At 34.2% G+C, this 16,048-nt stretch overlaps 2 protein-coding genes across 5 annotated transcripts in view; one reads left to right on the top strand and one right to left on the bottom strand.

Moving 5' to 3' along the window:
• Positions 1-2,586: 2,586 nt before the first annotated feature.
• Positions 2,587-7,089, top strand: LOC121381421. The gene is made up of 2 exons (XM_041510729.1): positions 2,587-2,642; positions 6,219-7,089. Exon 2 carries the CDS (start codon positions 6,222-6,224, stop codon positions 7,032-7,034), a length of 813 nt encoding a protein of 270 aa, XP_041366663.1. The 5' UTR covers positions 2,587-2,642; positions 6,219-6,221; the 3' UTR covers positions 7,035-7,089.
• Positions 7,090-8,670: 1,581 nt separating this feature from the next.
• LOC121380485 (nuclear pore complex protein Nup50-like) overlaps positions 8,671-16,048 on the bottom strand; it is a 35,815-nt gene continuing 28,437 nt past the window's right edge. For all 4 annotated transcript variants that reach the window (XM_041509306.1, XM_041509305.1, XM_041509303.1 and 1 more), the window contains exon 8: positions 8,671-12,479. In XM_041509306.1, the coding sequence (XP_041365240.1) occupies positions 12,277-12,479 (203 nt within the window). In that variant the 3' untranslated portion in view covers positions 8,671-12,276. The remainder of the gene's footprint in view (positions 12,480-16,048) is intronic.

The following is a 16,048-nucleotide window of genomic DNA, read 5'->3' as shown; positions in this document are numbered from 1 at the left end:
GTCTGAGCCAGGCTTTTGTAATTTTTCATACTTTTTAAAAGGTTTAAAACTTCTGAATGTGTTATTTTACCTTCTAGAGATTGTGCTTCATCATTTGTTAACTTTCTGAAATTATAATCATTTAGGTTTTTCTATAATATCATTATCATTTTGTACATTAGGTGCAGAATATAAATTTTCATAAAACATTTTTGTCTCTCTTAAAATGTGTTTTTGGTCTGTAATTATTGAGCCATTATTTAATTCTAGTCTTGATATTAAATTATTATAGTAGTTTCTAGACACCATATTACAAAAATATTTTGATGGCTTTTCTCCATCTTCTATCCATTGTGCCTTTGCTCGAATAAAATGACTTTTAAGCTTTTGTCTTCTTAATTCTATCAGTTCGGGTTTTTTATTCTCTAATAGTTTAATGTTTATGGTGTAATTTTCCTCTAATTCTTTTATATCTTGACACAATTTATTTTCTATTTCATTACTTTTCTTTTTCTTATATGTTGAATATGAAATAGTTTTCCCTCTAATTTCCATTAACAATGTTTCAAGAAAAAGTTGATCGTTTATTATAAACTCTAATTCGTCTTTAGGGATGGTTATAACATTTTATGGACTGTAGATTAAAACAGCATATTGGGTTGTTATATTATTTATAGTTTCTTTTCTACTTTTTACATACTCTTTATCAGTCAGAAGTGAATTGTTAAATTTCCATAATCCTTTACCACTTTGAATTGTATTTAATTTTATGCAGAGAACTACCCCAGAGTGATCCGACCTATAACTGTTTTCAATTATAACATTTTGAACATATGGAATTAAGTTATTAGAGAGTAGAAACCCATCCAATATAGCTAGTTTTAATGGGTTTGATTTTCTCCACGTATATCGCCTTAATAATGGATACAGTTCTCTGAAGGGATCTTTCATGTCAAAAGTTTCAATATTTTCTAAAATAGTTTTTTGAGCTTTTGGATGGTTGATATGTAAATAGTTTTTTGTGTCAAGATCTTGGTTTAATACCAAATTAAAATCACCACATATTAAGTATTGGTCATTTTCAAACTCTTCAATACATTTAAAAATATTTAAGAAAAACTGTGGATTATCATTATTTGGACCATATATATTTATGAGAGTCATTTGCACTTCTTCTATAGTAATATCTAATGCAATAAAATTCCCCGAGTTATCTGTTTTTCTTTTATGTAATTTGAATTCAAAAGTGTTATTTAGCATAACAGCAACTCCTCTAGAATGACTAGTAAAAGAGTTAAATATACATTTATATCCCCACTGGGTTTGAATATAAGGTTCTAACTCGTGTTTAAAATGTGTATCTTGGAGGCAGTAATTATCAAAATGTTTGCGTTTTAAATAGTTCAGTACATCAGTTCTTTTGTCACTATCTCCTAGTCCCTGACAGTTCAATGTTAAAATCTGAAGGCAAGCCATGTCATTGGCAAAGTTTGATTAAAAATATTTCCTTGTTTTTTAATCTAACTTGTTTGGAAATAACTCTTTCAAATGGAAATAAAAACATTAGTAGATAGAAATGAGTTAATAAATGCTTACATGTTAAGTAAAAATTGTGATGTATTTGAAAGACAGATAGGTTGTTGAGATGAGTACAAATTGAGGGAAGAAATAAAGACAAACAAAAGAAAGTAATGGGACAAGAATTCCACATTACAGATAACATAGAAGTCAGTTTAAAGAGTTGGGCAATATATAGCCTAACCCCTGGTCTTAATTAGGGTAAAGAGAAGTAAAATTCAAAATAGGCAAATATAAAAGGGATTCATGCATACAAGATATGATCAAGATATTCAATAAGTATTAATTATAACATTACTACCTGGATGATAACGCAAGTGCACATATCTCTCAGCAAAAGAATCATAGACTCAACACATGCACGCCTGCACACTAGCCCGAGTACTCTGACTGTAAGAGAGCTAGACGGACATTTGGACATAAACACGCTCTCATTACAGTCAGAGACCAACCTATGTCTTTTTTGGGCAATTCCTGACTACCAAACGGTAGGCAACGAGTCCCGCTCTAATACCACAACAATCCTATGTTTGACGTCAAATACCTTTACATCAATCATTTTCGAGTTAAGTGATACAAAAAAATCCACATATTAATCACTAATACACATGTATACTATAGAAAGAAACCCGACAGCACCCACATTCAGCTATGCTTCGTGACACTCCGTCGCAACAATTACAAAGCTCGGCGATCTATTTCGAGACTGGGCGATTCCGCCTTGTGCAGCAGTTACAGGGGTCATCTCATAAGAGGAGGCAGTACGTAGCACATACTTTTGCCGCATCCTGTCGATAACACTCCAAATGTATCCTTCAAAATCAAAATGGAATCAATAATGTGTAATTGTTTTGGTTTAATGACGTAATGAAATCCAAATTCATCCAAAACGGCATTAGCCAACTCTTCCATGTTGTAACTTCGCTTGATATGAGACGGCCCCTGTAACTGCTGCACAAGGCGGAATCGCCCAGTGCGCGATCACGTGGTCTACATCTCGAAATAGATCGCCGAGCTTTGCAATTGTTGCGACGGAGTGTCACGAAGCGTAGCTGAATGTGGGTGCTGTCGGGTTTCTTTCTGTAGTAAGTGTATTAGTGATTAATATGTGGATTTTTTTGTATCACTTAACTCGAAAATGATTGATGTAAAGGTATTTGACATCAAACATAGGATTGTTGTGGTATTAGAGCGGGACTCGTTGCCTACCGTTTGGTAGTCAGGAATTGCCCAAAAAAGACATAGGTTGGTCTCTGACTGTAATGAGAGCGTGTTTATGTCCAAATGTCCGTCTAGCTCTCTTACAGTCAGAGTACTCGGGCTAGCCTGCACACATACACAACCAATACGCATATTTTCCTCTCTTAATAAATGCTGTTTTGTTATTCAGATGCAATGATGTAATAACAATAATGCTAACAATATGATTGCAATCATTATTAGTTTAACCTTTCTACGTTTACAGATTATATTTCAAACATATTAAATGGTGAAATTATAATTCATATCTGCTATATCTACTGATATAATATAAACGCCAACATGATACATCCCTCCGCCCCTTACACAGAAATACAAGTCTCTCAAAACCGGCGCGTGAAACTGAATGAGCATTTTTCCACTTGTGAAACAGTCGCGAGCCAGTGTTTTGATAGCAATAACATATAAAGACGTTTCCTTTGTCTTTATTTTGGGTGACTGGCAATATATATATATATAAATTTGTTTCATAAAATAAAACAGCCTGTCTGGTCATTTCGTTTCTAAAAAAAATAAGATTTTTCATTATATATACAATAATACATCTATTTATTAAGATATATGCATATAGGCCGGTGGCTTTGGAGCACTCTGGAGAGGTAGCACAGTATCTGGTGTGACTGGTAACAGGTCGTTTCGCCCCTGTTACTAGATCGCCCACGTCGTTTCGACCCGGATACATTTGTACTGTTAACTCAAGTGAGGTTTGCTTTAAATATTAAAACGTTCGCCCTCTCAAAAGTTTAAGTAACTTCACTCTGTGATTTTGACCTCGCATGACAATACCGCGTACAAATTCCTAGTAATGATTTCTCTATTTCTTTAAAAAAATGCTATTAACGTATGATGCAACAAATGCACTATTATAAGTTTGAGAACTGATATCTTCCTTGTACCAGGTGTGACATCATGCATATCATATATATATATATATATATATATATATATATATATATATATATATATATATATATATATATATATATATATATATATATATATATATATATATATATATATACATACAATAATACATCTATTTATTAAGATATATGCATATAGGCCGGTGGCTTTGGAGCACTCTGGAGGGGTAGCACAGTATCCATTTGTACTGTTAACTGAGTCGGTTCGCCCCCATGTAGTGTCGTTTCGCACTTTTTAAAAAAATTAGTTAATAAAAACATTTATTCATTGCTTTATCATATATGTATCAGGATTTGTTTTTGTTTTTTGGGGGGGTTTTTTGGGGGGTGGGGGTGGGGTTTACACACTGCCGTCGATAACCACAGAGTTTGGTCTAATACGCGGATGGTTTATACTAAAATTCGAGCAGATCTAATTAATTTTTCTTTTCAGATTGAAACATCTGCTAAAAAATAATCCCCTAAAACAGTATCATACAAGACGTAAACTGAATAATAAGTACATCTTAGCATGTACTATATTATCATAAAGAACAGGATTAAAAACAAAATATTTTAACTGAAATGCCAAAATGTAATTGGCGAATACATATTTAGATTGGCGAAAGAAATTGAAGATTGGCGAATTTTTTGGCGAACAAAACTAGCCACCCAGGGCTAGCATTGATATTGATCACAATTTGATTCATTATTATGGTTAGCGATCGATAAGCTGAAATGCTATTGGGCATATCAAAAGCCCGACCCAAGGTGTACATTGCTAGCGTTTACATACACTGGCGTAGCCAGGATTTTATATTGGGGGGGGGGGGGGGGGGGGGGGGGAGGGGGGGGACCCACACTATGTATGTATGTATGTATTGATGTATGAATATCTATATATTGTATGTATGTCGAGATTGACTGTTACATACATAGATATTAATGCACTGGCACAGGGGATAATTAAATCCTTTCTGGCCTCACAAATTGTCCCATAACGTTGTTGGGACTCAAACCTATGGCACCGAATCGCCCGCAACTTTGCAGACTTGCCACAATACCTTTTGAGCTATTAAGGCATCCATAAAAAGGATGCTCTTTAACTCAGCTATATGCATGGGGTCTACAAGTTACGCGGTCCATCCCGCTTACGTGCATGAAACAGTGGGCAGACCTGACACTGGCTAAAATCCATTGATGTATGAATATCTATATATTGTATGTATGTCGAGGTTGACTATTACATACATAGATATTAACGCACTGGCGCAGGGGATAATTAAATCCGTTCTTGCCTCACAAATTGTCCCATGCCGTTGCTGGGACTCGAACCTATGGCATCGAATCGCCCGCAACTTTGCAGACTTGCCACGATGCATTATGAGCTATCCAGGCATGTATGTATGTATGTATGTGTGTGTGTGTGTGTGTGTGTGTGTGTGTGTGTGTATGCAGGCCTATGTATGTATGATTTTATCAAATTTAATACAGTAAAATAAAGCAAAATTTTGTTTTGTCCCCCTGCCCTAAGCCACACTTGCTACGCCACTGTTTACATAAAAGATACTGTCGGACAATAATTATTTTGCTGTTATATGTGGTAATTACATTTGGTAACTAAAAGGAATATTCAATAAGCAGTGCTCTCTGATGTTAAGAAATATTTTATTATTTAAGAATTATTTTCGCACATAGCAAACTTTTGGACGTAGCCCAGTGGTAAAGCGTTAGCTTCATGTGCGGTCGGTTTGGGATCGATCCCCGTCGGTGGACCTATTGGGCTATTTTCTCGTTCCAGCCAGTGCTCCACAACTGGTGTAACATAGGCCGTGGTATGTACTATCCTGTCTGTGGGATGGTGCATATAAAAGAGCCCTTGCTGCTAATTGAAAAGAGTAGCCCATGAAGTGGTGACAGCGGTTTTCTTCTCTCAATATCTGTGTGGTCCATAACAATATGTCTGACGCCATATAACCGTAAATAAAATGTGTTGAGTGCATCGTTAAATAAAACATTTCCTTCCTTCCTTTTGGTACATGTAGAGAATGTCCCAATTGTTGCCATTGTAAGATGTTTTCGACCAATAAAAGCTTTTAACGACTAAAATTACATTCTAAATATAATTTGTTGTTAAAAATATCAGTGTCTGTATATCCAATGTTTTTTTGTTTATTGTAATATTTCTAAACGGCTCAAACTGGATTCCGTCTACTATTAGTCTACAAATAAAGTGAAGTTTGACTAAGCACAAACAATAAGACGTTTAGAAACACGTTAAATATATAGCCACTGATATTATATGCAGATTAAAAAAAAAATCAGTTTGTAATTATAGTACTTAAATATCTGTTAGTCGGCAACATCTTAACAAGGACAACAAACTCAGGACAGTCCCTTGAATGAAGTCGCTTAGAGATTATATAATTTCATATTCCTGTGTATTTGTTGTTGGTTTGTTAAATATAATGTCTAAGTGAATTTCTTCTTGTTTCACAGGTCATGGATGTATCATACTTTTACGAACCAGCACTATTAACAGGAACAGTTTTGTTAATATTCAGCTTTTGGCTCATCCTCATCTTCGTTCACGGAATCGTTAAATACCTCGTCTGGTTCCACAGACTGATGATAAACCACTTACAAAACAAACGAAAACAAGATTCTTACGAGAATTCTACTACCTGTATAGAACGTGCAGGTAGCAAGAAGCATGTTTGTTTTACTAAAAGCGCAAGTACAGACTCCAAAAGCTTCTATGGCACCAATACAGACTCTAAAAGCTTCTATGGCACCAATACAGACTTTAAAGGCTTCTATGGCAATCCAGAGGATGAACTGAGATCCGTTCGCTGTGAAAGTGTTGGTGTTGCTATTACGTTTTCTACCGAAGATGAGCATCTGCAGTCTTTATGTCTTAATACAAATCAAACACTTGCTCACAAAATATGGCGACGAAGGCGGGGAAAATGTCTTGAAAAAAGCCATACACCAAATACCCACGAAAATGTCTCCAAAAGTGACGATTCTATAGGAGATGAGGAACGTTTTGTGGATGGAATCGATGTTCAAGTACATACAGAAGAATCAAAAACCACTTTAGACCACTCCAGCTTTATATTTTATAACATTTCCTGTCATGATGATTATGGAAGAGAATTGATACTACAAATCAAGACAAACGAAAGACAAATAACAAAAATGAAAGCCAGTAGACACAGGCGTCAGAAACTTAGAGACAGGATCGAAAACCGTTGTAGAACGTTTGGAATGGAGAAAAGAACAGAACTATCTAACGGAAATACATGTATATAAAACATTTTGCCATAGTCTATTTAAATACTGAGAGGCATAAATAATGCAATGGGCATTTCGCTGATATTTTCTTAATGAAATGTTATGTCATCTACACTAAGCATGCAGACAAATGACATATTTGCAACAGCTGTAACTGAAAGAAGATATTGTTCAAATTGGGGGGGGGTTTGAAGTAAATGTTTTGAAAGAAAAACAACTTATTTTTTTCGCAATAAGACAGCTTTTTAAAAATTTATTAAACATTACTGATCGTGGCATATTAAAAAAAGATAGAGAAATAAACACGGTTGCTTTTATAGAGACGAGAGCAGGCAATGCACATGCGAAATGAATTTCATATGGAATAGTGTTGTTGCAGTAAACACCCAAATTAGGCTTTTTGATTAAAAACGTATTTGTGTGGTGAGAATATTAATATTGTACAGTAGACTTATATCCTACACACTACTTTATTTAGACACCTCACTTTATTTTAAAAAATATCCCGATGCATAAGTAATTACAAGTTTAACAATATTTCAGCTATAAACGTGGTCAGTTAAATATTTTCAGGGTTGGGAACGGGATATAAAAATATGAAGTTCAGCTGCAAAAGTAGTTTCTGCCCTGGACAAAACCGCTAGCCACACCAGGGATGCATGTTTGAACCCTGAAAGCATATAGGCATGCAAACAAGTTTAAACTGAACTGCAAAAGTAGTTCTAAGAAGTTTGTTTGTTTTGTTTAACGACACCACTAGAGCACACTTGATTTATTAATCATCGGCTATTAGATGTCAAAGATATGGTTAGTTCCAAGAAAGCCAAATCTGTTTTTAAATGGCAGACGCATACTGGAAATAGAATGTTATAAAGACACGAGCATGACATTCCAATGTAATTAAGGCTAATCACTTTGTTACATTTCATTCTGAGGGGCGCTACATAGCCCAGTGGTAACGTGATCGCCGAATGTGCATTTGGTCTAAGGTCAATCCTAGTCCGTGCTTTGCTCTAGTTCTCGTTCCAGCCAGTGCACGACTTGGTATATCAAAGACCGTGGTAGGTGCTATTCGATCTGTGGGATGGTGCTTATAAAATATCCCTCGTTATCAATGAACATTTTTTGCTAGTTTTCCCTCGAAGTCAGAATTACCAAATGTTTAACATACAATAGCATATGATTAATAAATCAATGTGCTCTAGTGGTGTCGTCGTTACACAAAACATACTTTATTTTATAGCATTTAGAGGGGTGGGTGTATGTAGCCCAATGGTAAAGCAGTCATCTGAAGCACAATTGATCCCCGTTAGTGGGCCCATTGGCCCATTGCTCATTCCACCTCCACCACTGGTATAACAAAGACTGTGATATGTACTATCCTGTCCGTGGAATGATGCATATAAATAATCTTGCTGCTGATAAAAAAAAACGAGTAGCTATGGAGTGTGGCAAGTTCCCCCCCCCCCCCCCCCCCCCCCCCCCCCCCCCCCCCCCCCCAACTGGGGAAAAAGCTTACTGTTCCCAGGATCATCAAAAAACATTATTGCCACCCACACCCTAGTTGCAAGTTAGGATTGGCTAAATAAAATAGTATCTAACAAAGACTTCATGTAATAATACTCGTTATTCTGCTGGTAAAGACAATTAAGACTTTTTGTAATTAAATATTTCTTTATTAAATCAAATACATTACTGTCTCTGACAATTTAAAAAAAACTAGTTCAACATCCTCCCCTCCCTTCTAAAAGTATCCTGTGTGTGAAGGCAAGTGAAAACATAAAATGATACTTCATCCCATGTAGGCCAGTGTTTATATAGTCAACTTAACAAAAATATATTATATACTGTAACCAAACACTCATGTAATTTGCCATGACTTCACATAAAACCTTTTTTTTTCCCCCAAGAAAGGTGGGAGCCGATACTGAGGTAGAAAATTAATAAGTACCATTGTTAATTACACCACCGAGGCTGGTACCTGGTTGAATTTACCAGGAATGACCCAATATTCCTTAAAGAAACAAAGGCAATCTTTAAAAAACATCTGGTATGCCACAACCCAACCAAACATTTACTTTCGTTTTGTTAATTGTTAATTTTTACTCTTACTGAAAAATAAATCCTTGCCCATTTTTCAAGTCAATTCGTTACAGAAAACAATATAGTTGTTAAGTTGGCTTAACTTGTTCCTATACAAAATATAAATATATACCTGTCAAGTCATATTTACATCTATGCAATCAGTGTTTACATTAACATTCTTCTTCAGCTTCCATTAACATTGTCAAATGTGTATTAAATAACAATTAAGAAATACTTCCATTTTTCACAAGGACAAAATCATACAAATTTTTATGAACAATAACAAATTATACACTACCAACCTTACATGGACACATATATTTAAAAGGAGTCCTCAGTTATTTCCCATATTCACGAAACAATATTAACTGATATTACAGCCATTGTGCGCTATATAGTATACACACCAAGTACCTTTTATATAATAAATACCAACCATAACAATTTTTAACTGCAAAAGTTATAATTTCATTTTCGTGTAAATGTAATTAAGCACCAGTTCTGCATAGTGGTGTTGAAAGGAGAAGAAGTATTAGTTTAATGACACCCCAGCACATTAAGTAATCAGATACTGGCAAGTATCATCAATACTGTACTTTGCATTATTTGGTCTAGAATAATGCACTTTATGTCGATGGGTGTATTCTGTCCTCAATAAGCATACATACATGGTTTCCTTTATATACATTAGAATACCAAATGTGCAAACAAAATGAAGTGTCTGCATGTCTAATTAAAAAAGGCTGAAGATTGGAGCTTACACAATGTCATTAGTATAAAACCTGTGTCAAGCACCTATGCAAGGGTAAATAAACTAGAATGATGAAACATAATGGCCTGCATATCATGTATCGGACAGTAAACAGATAAATCTATTCTCATAATGTGATACTAAGTCAACTAAGATCACACTTCCCACAACGTATTCCACAAATCCACTTCCAGAACATCAAAAAATTACAGAACAGAATTTTTTGTTTCTTTTGTGTGCACCCCTCTCCCCAGCCCCCAAGTAGTATGAAACAGTATTAAACAATCAGGGGTCTAATTCACAAAGCTCTCTTAGGCTCTGCTAGACAATAAAGTCTCCGCTTTGCAAGTATTTTAGCATTGCACTGCGAGATCGCAAAGTTGCGATAGTTTTGTGAATTAGGCCCCAGGTTCCTTTCAAAATAATGTACCTTGCCATGGCATCATATTTAAGGAGATGGGAATGTGTAGATTACTCTCCAATACAAGAAAAGGTTTCAAGAGTGATTAAACCATTTGTTTACCAAGTTCACAATGACCAGTACCGTTCTTTAGGGTCAGATTCATGAACCAGAATGATGAGTAGCTGCAACACTATCACTTGTTGAACACTCTAAATAAAATATGAAAGACATCAAGTTATATTCATGGGGTAAAAAGACGTGTTCAGGAGAGCAAGCGCTCAAGATTGCTTGCCAGTCTGTGATATTAGAGAACATAAACTCACCCTCCTATACACACCTCTGGTCTGCAGTTAAAGGACTCCCCTGATGAACTACAATACCAATTATTAAAGCAATCCACTAATGGAAAGGAATGTTTATTCAGTGTCTAACATATGGTTATTTCAATATTTAAGAGGGAGGAAGCCCACAACCATCAAACAGGTGCTTCCTATGCATTAATCAGCAATGAATCTTTTATATGCACTTTCCCATAGACGGGTCTGAACATACGATGGTCTTTTGATGTACTAGTCATGGGCATCTGTTAGGATGTTGGTAAACCATCTTCCACTGAAGGTAATCTATCCTGCGACTCATCACACTTCAGTCGAGTTCATTGTGACCATGCTATTAAAGGCAATCAGAAAAACTTGACCAAACTTTAAATGAATTAAAACCCACCAATTACACGATAAAATATTACCAACTTATAGCAGAATGCCTTTATACAGCAGGATTACATTACAAGGAATATAGAAATGTGATCATAAATTAACTTTAACCACATAATGTTAAATTCTCTTGACCCCCTGCATGCATTACAAGCATGGCAAGAAATGATGTTGATCTAACAAATGTTTTGTGGGTTTAATGACCTGTATATAATTTAATATGTCTTGGTCGTTGTAATTCAGAAAAAAGTTGTTTGTTTCAGCTACAACACACTATGTCTCAGTACCAGACTTTTAAATGCCTATTCTAGGATTTCTTACTATGTGTCTACCAAAAACCAAAAAGGCAGACATTAGTTGATGTTTCAAGTTTTACATCAGTATTGGTGAATGTGGACATGAATTGCAAGGACCAAGATAAGAATACAATGTAGTAGATAGAATATATTATCACAATTGCATAGCATACTAGTATGTTAATTAATAAAACGATTTTTGTTAAGAGTGTTTCCAAGCTGCTGGAAGTCCCACATTATACAATGTTCTAAAGTAAAGCTGTTAATAAATGTCCGACGAATATAACACAACTGAAGCAAGCGATCTGTAACATTAAGTAACTGTATTCCAAGATCAGTTTTATCTCAGACATCCAATTTGACAATCACAGTACTGAAATTCAACTTCATGACATATAAACTTGGAATTACAAATAATTATTATCCTTCAAGAATATAAAGGGGGCTCACCCTGTCCATTGCCAAATTAACCAATTGCTATTTTTTATACAAAGTGGCTACAACATGAAATGTTTGGCTAATAAAATATTCCTTAAATTAGCTACATTTTACTAATTTCAAGGAAATCCACTATATAACTGAAAATTGACAAAATTCATTCCAGTGTGAGTCCTGTAGTGCGAGGCCAAATTATTCAGAAATTACAATATTAAATTGGGAAATTTAACACCGTAAACCTAAAATCTAAAGAAAAATAAAACCATGAAATAACCATATTCTTGCCTGTGCGAATGTGGATCGTGTGTGTGCATGCGCATGCACCCATCCTGTGGGTGTGTAACCCTCTTCTGAACGTTAAAAATCCATTATTTAACAGGTAAATATAATTCAATTTATTTATTTCCAGTTAGGAAGTCTCCTGGGCATCACTGGAAAAGAGTTATGTGGTTTAGTCTACTTTAGAATACTGTCAGTGCCCCATTTTAAGTTGTGGAGTCGCGCCATATCATATTATGGCACGTTAAACCCTGAAAGTCTTTCTAGATGCCTACGAAGGCATAATTTAATTATTTCAATGCAGATTGTCTTCAATTATTTTTATCAAGTTATCAGCATCCTCGGACGTCTTCACGCGGATCAGCATGGGCACTGGGACCTTGGCGTCTGCCTTCGGATCGATGGGAGGGTTCGGCAGGCACACAAAGGACACATTGTTCTTGCCTTGTTTCTTTACGGGGATGTCACATGTCAGGAAGATGTTCAACATGATGTTACCTGCAACAAGAACATAATGATGAAAGGAAAGAAGACAGTAAAAAAAAAATTAAAGTTTGTTTTGTTTAAACTGATTAGAGTAAACTGATTATTATCATTGGCTATTGCAGGGTTCAACTGCTAATTTTTACAACATTTAGCCTTTGGCTAATATAAGATTCCTTAATTTAACCATATTTTAATAATTTTCTGTAAATTGGCTAAATAAAAATCTGTTCCAGTGTGAGCCCTGCTATTGGATGCCAAACATTTGGTAATTCTGACATAGTACTAGAGAGGAAACACGTTATATATTGCCATTAGCAGCAATGGATATTTTATATGCACCATTCTACAGACAGGATAGCACATACCATGGACTTTGGTATACCAGTTGTGGTGCACTGGCTGGAACGAGAAATAGCCCAATGAGACCACTGACTGGAATCAATCCCACACTGACCAAACATCAAGCGAACAAGCAACAGTTTGGTACTTCTGTTTGACATTCACCTACTTGAAATGTATAGTTGAATGATTGACTAGCAGCAAAAGGATCTTTTGTATCCACTTTCATCCTATATGCAGGATAGCATATACCATGGTTTTTAATTTCTCAAACCGCAAAAAAAAGAGGAAAACCAATGAATGGTTCCCATTGATAAACAATTTTTACTCAACAAATAATATAAATTAACAGGGCTAGTTCTGGGTGAACAGAAAATTTTACCAACTTAAAAAATTGCAAATATCAATAATTATTATAAAATATCAATTAATACATGAACATGAAATAAAATTTACCTAGATTGGTGTGAAAATGATTTTGAGGTTCTAGGTATAACACTTAATAAACAGCTAGATAATATTTGGACACTGAATTTGGATGAAAAACTGGTAAAAAATAGAAAAACTGGTAAATTCGTGGCGTGGCAGATGCGGAACTATATGTGGTAGGATAATGGTTGTCAAAACATTAGCTATGTCAAAACTAACTAATATTTTTACCAGTCTACCAAATCCACCTAATGAATATATATTAAAAATAAACAGAATGATTTTTTCATTTATATGGAAAGGTGGTCCAGATAGAATTAACCCTTATCCTGCCGCATTCTTTTTGCTAAATTTAAAGAATTTTCACCTGTTCTACATTTCTAGTAATTTTATTAAAATCCATGGGCATTTTAACATAAAATTACACCCATATATACCATAATGATCCACCTACGTAATGATAGCATTTTGTAGATGGTTATTTTATTTATGTTACCATGGCAACAGCTGCAAATTTCAATATACATTTTTTTCATTAATAATTAAGAAAACATGAATAAAACACTACTATTTTTTTTTTAATTTAAGTGTATGCTGTGATTTATTAAGCATAGTGATTGATTTAAAGAAAAAATTAAGCAGACTGCCATTTGTTTCAGAATAATAGGGTGCAATGCACATACTGTCATCACGCTTTTTTGTAATTATGAAGATAATGTCCAACATTAACTTTTATATATATATTTTAGTACCATATTATTAAAAATCAGTTGGAGCAGGCGCTAACATTTCACAATCATGAAATGTACAAACACATCTAAACTAAGAAATACAACCATCTAGTAACGCTAACATTTTTTTTTCTTTTATAGTCAGTTATATTAAACACTAACAGTATCACATATGTTACCATTTTTTCTGACAAATAGACAACAGCGACATGCAAAATTATGAACTTTCAAGGATACCATATTTTCATTACGGGTAATTATGAAAAACTTTAATTAAAAAACACTGATATTTTTTCTTTTATTTAACGGGTCTATGCTGTGATTTATTAACCAGTACGCTTGATGTAAAGAAAAAATTAAGTTGGACAAACCGCGTTTTTTCTGAAAAATAGGGTCAGAGCGCATTCGGCCGCTATGAAACAACATTTTTGTAAAATTAGTGAACATAATTTCCAACATTAACTATTATACATTTCTGGTAATATTATTAAAATCAGTTGGACATTTCAGCATGAAATTACACACATATATACTAAGTATATCCACCTACGTAAGGGCTAATATTGTTATAGTCAGTTATAGTATTTATATTACCATGGCAACACATGCAAATTTCAATATACTCATATTTCATTAATAAATTATGATAACTTTAATTTAAATTTTTTTTTTTTTGTAAATTTAAGTCTATGCTGTGATTTATTAACCATACTGCTTGTGATGTAAAGAAAAAATTTAAGTCGACAACCGCGGTTTGTCTGAAAAATGAGGGTCAGATGCGCATTCGACTATCATCGCATTTTTTTAAATTATGAACATAATTTCCAGCATTAACTATTATACATTTCTGGTAATATTATTAAAATCAGTTGACATTTCAGCATGAAATTACACACATATATACTAAGAATATCCACCTACGTAACGCTAACATTTTATAGTCAGTTATATTATTTATGTTACCATGGCAACAGCTGCAAATTTCAATATACCATATTTTCATTAATAATTATGAAAACTTTAATTAAAAACTAATATTTTTCTTTTAATTTAAGTCTATGCTGTGATTTATTAACCATACTGCTTGATGTAAAGAAAAAATTAAGTTGACAACCACGTTTTTTCTGAAAAATAGGGTCAGATGTTACCATGGCAACACCTGCAAATTTCAATATACCATATTTTCATTAATAATTATGAAAACTTTAATTAAAAACTTTTTATTTTGCTTTTAATTTAAGTCTATGGTGTGATCTATTAACCATACTACTCGATTTAGAAAAAGAATTAAGTAGACGGCCAATTTTATTTTTGAATAATAGGGTCAAATGCACATACTACCATCAACACATTTTTGTAACTTGTGGACATCGTGTCCAACATTACCTAGACACTAAAAATATGTATACTATCTCTATTACTTTATATATCTTTGTCAAATGACACAAGATTTGAAAAAAAGGTATATGCCCTTTCACTTCCATGTCATTTTTCAATGAACATAATTAATTCTGTTACCATGGTAACCAATGCAAAAAGAGAACCGTTTCCCATATGAAATGTTTTAAATGAATTTATTTGAATACAAGTCACTGTATAATGATGTAATAATAAGCTCTCCCAGCTGTTTACAAGAGGATGGGTGAAAAATTGAATTCTGGTTTACCACGGGGTAATCAATGCAAAACAGAAAAATTTCTATAAAAAAAATATCATTTTTCAAGGACTGAGAAAAAACAACAATGATAGTAGTGACATAATTGTACTATGCCTGTAGAAAAGATATATTGAAGCTTATTAATTCTGTTACCATGGTAACCAGTTTCAAACTATGTTACCATGGTACCGCCAGATCGAAACTGTTACCATGGTAACCAATGCAAACTATTGGTTACCATGGTAAGGTCTTTAAAACTGGAAAATATTTGCTGTGTGCATGCAACTTTTGGGTCCTATACACGGTCCAAAGTCAACGGACCACCAGTATCAATAAATTTTGAGGGTACTTGGAAAACCTCCACATCATAACTGCCAAACTGCCGCAACTAGGTGGTTATGGGGTTTGGAATCTCTTAAATTGGA

The sequence above is a fragment of the Gigantopelta aegis genome, chromosome 9 (genome assembly GCF_016097555.1).
Source record: "Gigantopelta aegis isolate Gae_Host chromosome 9, Gae_host_genome, whole genome shotgun sequence".
NCBI lineage: Eukaryota > Metazoa > Mollusca > Gastropoda > Neomphalida > Peltospiridae > Gigantopelta > Gigantopelta aegis.
This window is presented reverse-complemented; position numbering and strand designations above follow the sequence as displayed.

Coding starts and splice junctions, on each gene's coding strand:
- LOC121381421 (XM_041510729.1), top strand. CDS start 6,222: ATGGATGTATCATACTTTTACGAACCAGCACTATTAACAGGAACAGTT.